The sequence below is a fragment of the Xenopus tropicalis genome, chromosome 2 (genome assembly GCF_000004195.4).
Source record: "Xenopus tropicalis strain Nigerian chromosome 2, UCB_Xtro_10.0, whole genome shotgun sequence".
NCBI lineage: Eukaryota > Metazoa > Chordata > Amphibia > Anura > Pipidae > Xenopus > Xenopus tropicalis.
In genome coordinates this window covers 82,292,623-82,306,633 of record NC_030678.2, presented here as the reverse complement: position 1 = coordinate 82,306,633, position 14,011 = coordinate 82,292,623, and the positions used below count along the sequence as shown (strand labels likewise).

Sequence of the window (14,011 nt, the reverse complement as noted above, 5' to 3'; positions counted from 1 at the left end):
AACACAACTGAAGCAACAGGAAAATATGAAGGTTTCTGCCTATTTGGGTAAAACTATAAAAAAAAAAAAAAAAAAAAAACATTTTTTTGCAAATTTCTCATTTAGGATCTGCTAAATAAGACTTTGTAAGGGGCTCATATAATATTGGAGCAATGCACATATTTCTGGCACTAAACCCCATTTTCCAATCATGTTGGGCCACAATATGTGGATGAACATATTGCTGTGACTGCTGTAATTTGATCCAAAATTGCACAAAATACCGGCACAACAGGATTTGTTTTAGCGGGATAAACCCTGCTGATTTTAATAGTAGCAAACCATGTAACGTTTCGGGGGCACGCCCCTTCGTCAGACATAACGACCAGTGCAGCAGTGCAATATTTAAAGTGTAGCAGCAATGACATCACACATTTAATTAACTCATTTGTTCCCAATAAAATACATAAAAGCTCAGGGGTTAATTAGTCCATAGTCCAAAATCCTTTACCCCTTGTGCTAATTTGAAAAATATCATCTGTAAAAAAACAATGCAGTATTTGAACTATAGCAGTAATGATTTCACACATTTAATTAATTCATTTGTTCCTGATACAATGCATAGAAACTCAAGGGTTAATTAATCCCTAGTCCAAAACCCATTGTCACTTGTGCTATGTGTGAAAGTTACCACCTGAGTGAATGGATACTGAAACCCAACAATGTTGCAACAAGGCAACTTTGAAAACTGTGACAAGTAACATTTACATGTAACCAAAGAGCTTAATAGGGAAGAAAGTAACTACTTTACCCTACATAACAGAAGGTGTAGAATCTGTCCCTGGTATATTCAAAATTCATCTCTGCAAATAAATAAAATAACGTTAATCATAAATAACACAAAATTTTACAAGAAACAAGTCAAATTAAACTCTTCATTCAGGCCCCGGGGGACCCTAGTTTGAAGAGCCCAAATCCAATATGATTCACGTTGCAAAAGAACCCTTTTCCTATCCTGTCCAGGATTAACTTCAATCTTTTCCAATATCTGCCATCTTACTTGTGATACCCTGTGGCCCATGTCAAAAAAATGTTTTGCCAATGTAGTTTCCTTTCTTTTTTTATTATTTTTTTGATCAGTATTATCCGCTCCTGAACTGTTTTTAGTGATCTCCTCCTGTTTTGGTGGTGAATAATTACGAATAGTAGATTTATGTTCATTCAAACGTGTTTTAATAGGTCTGCCTGTTTGGCCCACATAGGCAAGCCCACAAGGGCATTTAATACAATATATTACATCCGAACTGTTACATGTAGAATACCCCCGAATCGGTAGCTTAGAGCCCTTCAAGGGATGGGACACGAAATCCCCTGGAATGATGCCATTACAGTGGCCACAATTTAAGCATGGGTGTGTGCCTTTTAATCTCCCCTCTCGTCTACTTTTGGTTTTCTTTGTCTCTGATTTTATTAAGTCACCAATAGCTTTAGCCTTTCTATAGGAAAATAATGGGGGTTTACTAAAAAGTTTCCCATATCTGAGGTCAGATTTTAATATCCCCCAGTATTTAAGCATTACCCTTTTGACCAGCCCTGAATTGACATCATATGTTGAAACAAATGGGATACGATATCCTTTTTCTGCTGTTCTGCTGTTCTTTTTTAATAAACTTTCCCTGGGGATAAGTTTTACCTCATCTCTGGCCCTTAGGAGTTCACTCTCCTTGTAACCTTTTTCCAAAAATTTTTTAACCATCTTACTTGACTCTAAGTCATATAAATCATTATTAGATGTAATGCGCCGTATACGGGTAAATTGACTTTTGGGTAAACCCTTAAAGGTTCCAGGTGGATGTAAACTGGTAGCATTCAATAAATTATTTCTATCCGTGGGTTTACTATAGACTGATGTGATAAACCCTGACTCTGTATAGGTAATATCAACATCTAAAAAGTGAAGACAAGTTTTATGTACTTCCACTGTAAATTTAATTGTGGAATGTACATCATTAAGGTACTCCATAAAGCTTTGCAACTGTTCTGTTGTTCCTGTCCACAAGAAAAAGGTATCATCTACATACCGCATGTATGATTGGATATAGTGCTTATACTCATTATTTGAAAATATGTAAGTGGTCTCAAACCAATCCATGTAAATGTTGGCATATGCTGGTGCCATGTTCGCACCCATGGCGCAGCCTTGCAGCTGTAAGTAAAATTCAGACCCATAACTAAAATAGTTATTAGTTAAAACAAATTCCAAAAGGCTGCAAATGAAATTGATCTGATAATTAGGTAATTTGGTGCGGGCTAAATACATGCATGTACAATTTATACCCTCACTATGTAATATTGATGTATATAAATCCTTGACATCCAAAGAACATAGTAAAAATTCACCACTTGGGGGCACTATTTCACTGAGTCTATTCAAAAATTCTGTTGTATCCTTAAGACAAGGTTTCAATGTCGGCAACACTTCTTGCAAAAATAAATCAATATACATAGCTAAAGGCTGCAGTGCAGACCCTACGTTAGAAACTATGGGTCTGCCTGGTGGATTAACAAGACTTTTGTGAATTTTTGGTAAAAAATAAATGTATGGTACCTTTGGACATTTACAATATAGTATCTTATACAACTCCTCCGAAATCACACCTTCCATAACTGCAGCATTAAGCATTATATTAATGGAATTTTTTAATTGTATTGTAGGATCAGTCTTGAGCTGCTTATAGTGTATAACATTAGACAACTGTCTCATGGCTTCATTATCATAATCCGCTGTAATTTGTGCATTGCATTACTCTGCTGGATTGACCTATTCATAGCAACTTTTCAATTGGTCTTATCTTTTTTCCTTTCAATATTTTTTATTTGCATTTAAACTTATACAGAATAGATGTCAAAATAAAGCAGTTTTGTAATGAACAGCATATATCCTTAAGAAGGAAGAAAAACAAGGGAAGGAGAAAGAAAGAAATGGTCCCACTTCTGGTAGACAGTGGGGCCAAAGAATGAAAAAAAAAAACAACAGAACAAAGAACTACAGAATTAACTTGACAGTTTACTCATGATTAAGTTCAGTTATCTTAAGTTTATAGTTTGATGTTGCCTTTGAGGTCCCACATTATGAGTAAAAATTTCTAAAGGGCTAGCAGAGCAGTTTATATATAGTTACATATGACCCTAATAAAGTTCACATTGACATTTATTCAGCTTGACTGTTATTTCAATAATTAGTCTAAAATGCAAAAGTGGATAAGGTCTCTGCATTCGGAAAGGAATAGATATACCAAAGTTCCCATACTTTCATTAATTTCTCATGTTTATCAGTAACTAGCCTTTCATTAACCATAAACCAGTTCGTTTTATTTTCAAAATGGTAAATGGGAATTTGGGTTGATTTCCAAAATTTGGCAATAGTTATTTTGGTTGCCAAGAAAATAAAGGTTATCAGCCATCTTTATGATTATTAACATTTGACATTTTGAAATTCAACAAAGCATTCTGTGGGTCTTTCTTTAAGTTTATTTGTGTTATTGAATATATAATGTTGTAAATTCTAGACCAAAATCTTTAGATGTTCGGACAGTTCCACCAGCTATGCATCACTGAACCGGTTTGGCCACAATGTCTAAAGCGGGAATCATATACAGGTATGGGATCCTTTATCCGGAAACCCATTATCCAGAAATAATTCAGATTTTTAAAATTGATTTTCGTTTCTCTATAAAAATAAAACAGTACCTTGTATTTGATCCCAACCAAGATATAATTAATCCTTATTGGATGCAAAACAATCCTATTGGGTTTAATTAATGTTGTATTGATTTTTTAGTAGACTTAAGGTATGAAGATCCAAATTACAGAAAGACCCCTTATCCGGAAAACCCTTGGTCCCGAGCATTCTGGATAACAGGTCCTTTACCTGTACCAATGCATGAGGATTTTGTATGTGGTTTCTAGAAATGAGCTGGCTGTAGCTCTCCATATCTGGGACCAATATTCATCAGTAACAGTGATGTTAAGGTCCTTATTCCACACTTGAGTATATGGTAGAGGGTCCTTTGAAAATACATTCAGAAGTAATCTATGCAGGTTTGAGATTAAACCCTTTGAGTATCGGTACTTAATTCAGACTGTTTCAAAATAGGTGGGAGTTAACGTGGATTTATTCTTATTGATTGTGCAGATAAAGTGATTTATCTGTTGAAGGGCTTCTAGAGAAGGTGGATTATAGGCTTCTTGAATTATCGGCCACGTTCTGAAACCTGATCGAGAGTAAAAATTATATATGAACTTAAAGCCACTTGACTTCCACCAGTAAAAGGAGGTGGGAGAGAGTCTTGGGGGAAGACTGGGTTGCTGAAAATTGGTGCTGCTGGGAGGGTTGGTGATAAGATTTTGGCCGAGTATTTATATTTGCCCCAAATCGCTATGGAATGAACCAAGATATAATGTGTATATTCAGGGCGTTTTGAGGGGGAAGACCAGTTGTGTAAGTGTGGGACACAACTTGATATTTGGCTCTATACATAGTAGGGTACATAGTAGGCAGGTAATTCTAAGATGTTTATCCACCATCTAAATTGAATTATTTTTCTCTGCATGTTTTGAGATCTTGATCGGGAATAGAAGTATAATATCTTAGGTAAGAGTCATCTTAAAAGCATGGATTCTACCAAACCAAGATGGATCCATATTAGACCATGATTGTAAAATCTCTCTCGCCATTTTCCATAGTTGTGGATAGTTATGTTGGTACAAGGTAGATATGTGTAGTCTTGTCTTTTTATAGATTTTTTTAATTGCCTTCCTTTTTTGCCTTTTTTTTTTTATTTTTAATTGGGGGTTACTGACCCTGGAAGCCAAAAACTATTACTTTGTGAGGTCACAATTTTATGATTATTGTTACTTGTATTACTTATCTTTGTACTTGGACCCTGTCTGGTTGCTAGGACAAATAAAACAGTAAGTAAAGTTTCTGCTCCATGGTTACTAGGAGATATTGTAACTGCAGTCTTTTATGGATAGGTGGAATAGATTTGGTTGCATAGCTTTTGACAATAAGGCATTGGTTGGATAGGCAAGGCTATCTGCCTTACGGTGCATTCTATAACAAACTGAAAATCACTGTGAAGGTAACCCACCACTTTAAGAAACATTAGGACTACAAAATCCCATTTGTGATAGCACTACATAATACTATAACTATCCCCCAGCACAGGGTATGAGAAAATAAAGTTATACCAACAAGTCCATATTTAATTGTAACAAATACAGTGCTATCCCCAAGACCCCACAATATGGGGAGAACAAGTAGTATTGTCAGAGCACCAAAGCTGGGTCACTTGTGCATTCACAAAATAAATTCTCATTTTGCAATGTAATATCGTTCATTTCACAGTTTCCACACTGAAAAACAGTATTCTTTTAGGCAGACTAATGAAAATAGTCAGCAGCCATGTCTGATGGTAATTTAGGGCATTTCCTTGTCCTTTTAATTACGCTGCGGAGGATTTATAAAAGATTCATTATAAATGATAGAAAATGCTGGCAAATTAGGCAACAAATCTGCTTATCAGAAAATATTGTCCCAACAATAGTTATTGTAATATTGTTACACTTTAGTGACCCTTTATCAATTTGCATCCTGTTGTAACTGTGTGCCCAATAAAAAAATACCCATTATGATCAAACAGAGAGCCCATTGTGCACAAATCAGCACAACTGAATGCATATTTTAAACAGCCTTTCCAGTGTAAAACTATTTTCAATTTGTCATCCATATCCAGGTTTTGTGCAACTTAGAGATATTTACAAGTATTGGATCTGTTATTCAGAAACCCATTATCCAGAGAGCTCTGAATTATGGAAAGGCCATTTCCCATAGACTCCATTTTAATCAAAATGCTTTGATTCTGGTTGAATCTTGACTCTTATAAAATTTGTACAGAGGGTTTACATACCCTTTAAAATATATTTATCTTTAAGCCTTTTATTTGCATCTCTGTACATTTATAACACTAAGGTGGCTTTGAGTTGGGCTGACATTATTATCTAGAATTATATGTAGAGCAGTGGTGATAATGCTGTAAAAGTGGTAATACCAGCCGTGGGCTTAAAAACAAATAAAGAAAAACATGAAGATAAAAGGTCACTTCTGGAACTCTTTTATTGTTAGAAAACCACAGTGATTTCTGGAGCTCCAGGCAAGTAACACAGGGAAAGAAAACACAAGATGCATTGGTCTGTTCTCCCGATTATAAAAATGACTGGAGAGAGCTGGAGACTGCTACTCTAATATCTGTTAGAGAGACCTGAAACAGATGGTGAGACTGCAACCATGGTGCATATGTACAATCAGTAGAAAGTCTGCAGGGATTCACACATTGCAGAGATAAGACAATAGTGGATATCCTTTTAGATGCAGGCAAGCTTTTGTCACCTAGCAACAAATCCACTTAAAAACTTCCCACACATTAACACAAAACGGTAAACTTTGTGTGTATGGGAAATGGTCCCTCGCCGGTCAGAGGCATCTGATGTCTCACTCAGACTTGGATTTTGTTTTACGGCCATGTCCTCTCACAGCCAGTAACAGGAGGAGACCAAGGCAGACAGTTGCAGGGGCACACATAGCAAGAGGTTCCTTCAGTACCAGAAGGGTATAGATGGCACCTGTGGGAGGCAATAACACAAAGATGGGTTACATTCAGGCATGGAGAGATCAATATGGACAAGCTATGAAATTATAGAGTTTACAATGACTAGAAGCACATCTATTTCTTTCTGTCTAATAACAGCTGCATATGCTCCTAATTGTGCTACTGAATGGAACAGTTTGTTAATGAAGATCTGGTAATGAAGGGCTAGAGGTGTAAAGAAAATAACACCATGGTACACAGCTTTTTAGTGGAAAAAAGGCAATATGCAGCCTTCAACTGTCATAAAGATACTGAAAACTGTAGTTCAGCAATATCTGAAGGAGTTTAGATTTTTCCATTACTGTACTGCAAATGCATTTGCACGGAATACAACCAAAGTCAGTTAAGCCTAATGTCACCTGAACAAGATACTACAGTGCCCAAAAGGTAAAAGTCCTAAACTACTCTTGTCTGTTCCTCTTCAGCATCCCTACTGCAGAGGCTAAACAATTGTAACCTAGCAAGACAGGAAACAGTCCATTGATTAAAGCTACTATGCCACAGTGGGGCTCATTTATAAATACTGGGCATATTTGCACCTGGGCAGCAACCATCTGATTAATTGCCATAAGTTACTGCAAATTTGTGCAGTGTTTATAAATGACTGTCTTCAGTGTAGCCCAGGGCAGATACAATTTGGAAAAACACAGGGTAATAAACAAATGGCAATAAGTAAAGGGAAAGGGGTTATATGAACACATCTCACCAATCATGATGATGCACAACACAAAGTTGCTGATCTCCTGCAGGATCTGAGGTCCAAAGGCCAACAGGACTCCAGCAACCAACTCCACCCAGCCCACGGCCAACAGATACTGCTCTGGGTCTGGCTTGAATCCAAAGTCTTTTAGGGGGAAAACGTCAGCAAACTGCACAAACTGGGTTTTCTACAGAAGAAAAGAAAAAGTCACAGAAGTGAAATAATAGAGCTTTAATCAGCTTTGTGTAGGCAGACAATATGAAACCAAATGTCTGACAACCAGGAGTTTCCTGCTCTAGTAAGAAGCGTTTAAACAAACTTACAGCCAAGTTCCAAAACGTTGCTGAACGCGACACCATCACAAGAACTGTTCTTAAAGAGCATGGGTTTTTATGGATGAACAGATGCACCTAAGGCTAAAAATCAACATGGACAATGCCAGTGTCAGCTTGACTGGTGTAATGATGACCTCCACTGGGCTCTGAACAATTCATTTTCTGGAGTGGTAAACAGTACTTTACCTTCTGAAGGTCTGATGGGCTTGTCTGGGTTTGGTGAACGCAATGGGGAACACTACTTGCCTGAACGAGTATGCCAATGGTAAAGTTTGGTGTAGGATAAATGATTGCCTGGGGCTCCTGATTTCAGTAAAAGCAAGCATTAACATTATAGAGTATATCATGGTATTTCTAACAATGCAGTGTTTCCTAATGTGGGCAGCACCGTAACTGATCTTTCAGTTAAGGATGTACCAAATCCACAATTTTAACATTCAGCTGAATCTTGAATACTTTGTGAAAGATTCGGCTGAATCCCCAACTGAATCTGAACCCTAATTTGCATATGTAAATTAAGCTACAAAGGGGTTAAGGAGAACTGTGCATGTGCATTGTGCTGAAAAAAATGATTTGGTTCAGCAAGGCACTTTGATTCGGCTGAATACTGCGCAAAAAAGGCAGAATCCTGACTGAATTCTGAATTGAATTATGGATTTGGTGCATCATTACTTTCAGTGTATGACCACCTTAACATGGTAGAAGACATGGTCCCAGGGAGCACAGAGACTGGATTCATTTCAATCTGTGGAATCAAGTTTGTCTAGTATAAAATTACATTTACATTTATTTCTGGAAGTTCAGATCTTGTGAAAAGTTCAGAGCTCTTGTGAAAAAGGGGGTATAATTCTGTTTAAAAAATAAACCCATGGTTACAGTTGTTTTGTGCCATTAAGGGCAATCGATAATACAGTGTGTATTATTTACATGTACAGTGTAATACTAACCACAAGGGGATGCTGCATGCACAGCCTCTGCAAATTCTATCTAAGCCATAATAAAGTGAAGCAAGGAAAGGAAAAATCTGTTGGGTGGAGTAAAATAAGCCCTGGAGATCAATGAAAGCACCAAAATGTTCAGTATAGGGGAGGCACAGGACAGTGAATGGCTAAGCTATTCTCAAAGCAATACACCTACTATTGTAGCTACTAGGCATGTCCCTGGTAGTGTAGTTTATGCTGGTAGGCTGGTAAACAGAGACATTTAACAACACCAGCATGTAGAAAGGTAAATCATTTCTGGCCGTCCAAAATATATGTATGGATGCATAAAGGCACACGTGACTGAAGTTGATTCCCCTAAAACTTGTGCAGTCCCAGCTAGGCACTTTAGTGTTTATTAATGTGTTTTGCAAGTAAATTGGCTCTATTTCTAAAGATTTCTAAACACTAAACTGATAAAGTTCAGTCCCAAGTTCCAATAGCAGCTGTGACCTTAGGACTGTCACCTTTCTGCTTCCAACACAATGGCAAATCCAACAGTATATATTTCTCTAGTTACATGACGGCAATTATATAAGCCCACTTGGGTTTTCTAAAGAAACAGTCTAATGCTGCAAGGGCAAGGCCTGCATTTCATTTGTGGCATAATTCTCTGCCAGAGCTCCAGTCCCCAACTGATCACTCTGGCTTCTACACTGTGAGGGAGATTCTGGTTGGGGCATGTCAGGCTGGATTGGTAATCTGTGGATTTTGGCAATTGCCAGAGGGGCTGCAGTATTATGGCAGACAGTCACTATTTATTGGGCTGGTGAGGGCTGTTTGTGTCTCTGTGTAGTTGATCAATGCAGAAGCATGTGTGTAAGCGCTGCATAAACAATCATGCTGCTCACTGCATAAAGGATGCAGGGGTGCTGAATAAATAGCATCCCCCAATCTTTGACCCTTTTCCTTGTCCTTTAATACAACTGCAAATATAAAACCATGCACCTGCCAAGCAATGTCAAGCATTTACCCGTGTACCAAACAAGTCATACCATTGAAGCACATCAGTCACTTTCAGCAGATATCACTTTGCAGTCTGCTATATAAAAGAACATAACTGCTAGGTTGCTATGGGTTACTAGAACTGGAGCAAACTGACCCTGTTATTAACTGATTTCGAATGTACATTAGTTGTTGAACTTTAGACCATCTCCCCACAATGATCCAATTCCCATTTGAGACTGCTAATGAGATAAGTGCACTGTGATAACACCCATTATTTCCCAACAGCTATAAATTATGTAGATACCTAGAAATGAAATCTGTCCTTTGCCAAATATATACAAAAACAAGTTTTTCCCCTACAGAATAACAAGAAGTGTTGTAACAGTAGAATGGGTTAGTGCCAAATACTGTGCTTTAGTGCCACTCCCCATTCAGTGCTACAGCTGGGAGGGGTTAGATTTTAGCGCCTAAATCTTCTTGTATCTACAAGGCTTCTCAAGAGTCAGAGGTGTTGCCTGAAATGATCATGTCAGTGCTCACACTTACATACACAGAGTTACACTTATTTTAATGCCAATTTCTGTACAGCATTTTTCATCTCCTTCATATCTCTGACAAGTACTGGCGTATGCAACATGAAAGCACTGCCTTTCTGTCAGAGTCCTTGCCCCCACCACTGCATCTTTATTTTGTACAGTGTCCTACATGGGTCATGCACACAGATTTTATTAGGGATTCAGAAAAAAACACATTGGAAGTGATGGAACCAAATAGAAAAAAAGGAAAAATAAGCCATTTTGGTACAGGTAGCTGGGAAAGCCAATATTGTATCTGCAGGAATCATGTTTATTGACATATACTAAAATATGATGGCTGTTTCTACATTTGCTTTGAAACTTGGACTACAAGCCAGCTGCAAGCTCTGCCAAAGTAAGTTGTTTTTCCTGTCACCAATACATGTGCATTTTCCATAGCTCTCTGCGGAGAGTGCTAAAAGAGAGGCTGATGGCAGTGGGATTCAAAATGCCTGATGTGCCATAACAACCACCAAAAACACTAGATAATCATATGCACTGAATTCTATTGCATTTGGCTTTTGGATGTGATTTTGGATACAAAACTGCATGCTTCCTACAGTCAAATACAATTTACACTATCTACAGAAGGTGTGGCTGAAGCTGAAGCTAATGAGGGAATATCAAGGCCCAGGGCACCAAAACTGCAATCTTCCAGCTTTCCAGAATGGAAAACTGAAGTTTTAGGCAACGCCCTAAATTTGTTTGATCATGCCTGGTCCTGATCTACCCCCACATGGGCTCCCATTAACCCTCCAGACTCATGCCTACCTTCTCCTTTCAGCCTCGTACTGCTGTCTACAAGGCGCCCCATGGTGGTGCAGGCCCACTTGCAATAGCACCTTTGGTAGATACTCCACTGTCTGATAGTCTCTCCGCCAAAAAAAAGTTTCTTGACAACAAATATCCTATTTTATACAGGTATGGGATCCCTTATCCAGAAACCCATTATCAAGAATGTTCCAAATTACGAAAAGGCTATCTCCCATAGACTCCATTATAAGCAAATAATTCTAATTTTTAAAGCGGATTTCCCTTTTCTCTGTAATAAAACAGTACCTTGTACTTGATCCCAACTAAGATATAATTACTCCTTATTGGAGACAAAACAATCCTATTTAAATGATTTTTAGCAGACTTAAGTTATGGAGATCTAAATTACGGGAAAACCCCTTATCTGGAAAACCCCAGGTCCCAAGCATTCTGGATAACAAGTCCCATACTTGTACAAGAAAGTTTTTCATTCTATAGATCAGATCTAATTTGACCAGTTTATCTCCCAGATTTAATACTAACACGGTCATATTCTACAAAGCTTATTTGTTATTGGCTACATTTGCCCTATTGCCCCATTTCAAACTTCAAAGGCTGCCCCTATGGCCTGCCAGCAGCTTATTTATATAAACTATATTCCAGCAAACATGAAGTTTATAAGTACTATATTTTCAGGAATCAGTGTACGTTTAGCATTTTCCAGGATACAACGTAGTTAGTGGTTGGATATTAAATAACATTTAAGAGTAAAATATAACGATGTGGGGGCGACAAAAGGAGCCAGAAGAAACGGGACGAACCGAAAACCAACTGCTTACTAAGCCATAAGTGACTGGGCAGAGGGCTACTTGGTTTCATAAAGGCAGAAATGCACTGGGTTGAGCGCGGCAGTGAAGAGGTTAATGCGCGCCGATGGCAGATGCAGCCTGTGCAGATAAACAGGGAGCCAGATGCCGCTCAGCAGCGCACTTACCATCTGCTTGTAGACGTCGGCCGAAATCTGGTCAGTCAGTTTCACCACCCCGCTGAGGCCAAAGAAGAGCCCGAGCAGGACCCTGATGGCAGCGAATACAAGAGCCATGACTGTCAGCCTGTCTCCCCGCTCTCCCGCCCAGCTTAAGACTCTCTGCAAAACAAGACTTCCTACTGGATTCGAACTGAGCGAGTCAGCCCCGGAGGCGGAGACCCAGACAGAAGGCTGAGCCTTGGGCTCCCCCCTCCCAGCCCTTGTTACACAGCAGCTCCGCCTCCTCAGCCCCGGGGCGCACTTCAGTCACGGTCACAGTGGTGTTTTTTTCCACACTGAAGAACTGCCATTTCCGCATACAATTCTGCCATATCAATAAACATTGTTGCCATTTCACCTTTAGTTTATTTCTATTCTCTTTCATATTAATAATAAAATGAATAATTATTCGTTTGAGCTATTTGCCCAGAGGCAGTGGCTCAGGTTGTATGGGCTGCACAACAAAGCCATAGACTTTGGGAATTATAGTGGCTGTTACAATTATGATCTTTACTCCACTAAAGTTCAGACCTTAATTGTCAGATATGCAGGCAAGAAACAAAAAATGCTACCCCTATCTGATGATTCAGCACTAAATGCTTGCTGGTGCCCAAAAAAGAAACATTTTCCGTCCAGCCCAGTCAGCGAAATGACCGATATCCAAGGCTGATCAGTCACCTAATCTCCCACCATGCACACCAGGGCCCACTGGGCTGCCACCTGTAACCCCTTCAGGGGCCCCTGTCAGAGCCCCCACAATCTGCAGGGGCCTCCGCCACCAGCAAGAGCGCACATTAATTAAACTTACCTTAAGTACGTCAGGGGAACTCCCTGCTGGGATGGGGTTTGGGCCCGACAGCTCAGTCCAATCCTGCATAAGAAACAAGGTTTTGTACCTTTACTAATACTGTTTAGTATGTCACAAGACAAATACAGTCATTATTTACTGGGCTGGTGGGGGCCTGTTTGGGTCCCTGTGTACTTGAAATGCATGGGCTTATTTTGAATCCAGGCCTGCAGATATCTATTGAGTATGCCATCTACTCCATAGGATCCATTCATAAGCTTTATTGCAAACAATTAGATCAGCCTTGACCCAGTGTGTAGGTGGCCAAATTTTCCCAGGTATGCCTTGCTTGGAGAGAGACTATGGAGGGAATTCACAAAATTGGAGGTAGCCCTTTTTTGGAGTAAAAGGGGGGAATTCACAAAAGTGGAGAGAGCCCTAATTTTGGAGTAAAAGTGGTGGAAAAACTGGTGGAAAACACTTTCTCCAGATTCACAAACAGAAATCCGCCTAAATTCCGACTCAACCGCCACTTTTCCGTTTTTGGTGAAAGAAAGACATTTTACAGACACTTTTGTGAATTTGTCATTTAAACGACATTTATACAACGTTTTAACGACATTTTTTCCCGACATTTTTCCCCGGCATTTTCAAAATGGAGTAAAGCTCAGTGTAACTGTGTCAGATCAATTCTAAACTCTTTTGTTTTGTTTTGTTTCACCCAGTCTCCATTTCACACCTAAGGTAGGAGCCCCATTGGGGGATCGTTAACATATTAATGGGGATTAGCAGCCTATTGTTAGGGGACAAATCTCTGTCTCAGCCTAGAACAATAGGTGCAAAAAGAAAAGCCTCATTAACATTTTATAAACAAGTAAAATACTGATTAAAAAAAGTTTAATTTATATCTTATAAATAAAAAGTTTTTACCTCACATTTGCATGATTACGCTAGTTTTAGCTTAATGAATGAGGCAATAATAAATGTTGTGTGAATATATTGTAAACATTTTTATTAAAGGAAAAGTAAAGCCTCCCAGGCAAATTTTTAGTTTTAGCAGCAGCAGTGCCCCCTCTTTAATCACTTCACTGACATTTGCCCCAACTTATCTGTGCCCCCAAAGCATGTCCAGAACTACAGAGCTGCCTGACAGCATTGGTCCCCACCTGTTCCCAGCAGCCATCTTGGTGATCAGCAAACAGCACCTACATACTGGC

General features: G+C 38.9%; 1 protein-coding gene across 1 annotated transcript; it reads right to left on the bottom strand.

Annotated features, from left to right (window-relative positions):
* Positions 1-6,139: 6,139 nt before the first annotated feature.
* tmem35b (transmembrane protein 35B) lies at positions 6,140-12,228 on the bottom strand. Its single transcript, XM_002938830.4, has 3 exons — positions 11,975-12,228; positions 7,396-7,576; positions 6,140-6,663 (listed from the first exon to the last, which is right to left on the bottom strand). The coding sequence occupies exons 1-3, from the start codon at positions 12,080-12,082 to the stop codon at positions 6,533-6,535; spliced, it is 420 nt and encodes a 139-aa protein (XP_002938876.1). The 5' UTR covers positions 12,083-12,228; the 3' UTR covers positions 6,140-6,532.
* Between the last annotated feature and the right edge of the window lie 1,783 nt (positions 12,229-14,011).

Bases quoted from the DNA above. Each gene is read 5' to 3' on its own strand.
- tmem35b (XM_002938830.4), bottom strand. From the start codon at position 12,082: ATGGCTCTTGTATTCGCTGCCATCAGGGTCCTGCTCGGGCTCTTCTTT. The intron at 7,577-11,974 runs GTAAGTGCGCTG...TTTCTTCTGTAG, and splicing joins CCGACGTCTACAAGCAGATG to AAAACCCAGTTTGTGCAGTT. The intron at 6,664-7,395 runs GTGAGATGTGTT...TGCCTCCCACAG, and splicing joins GTTGTGCATCATCATGATTG to GTGCCATCTATACCCTTCTG.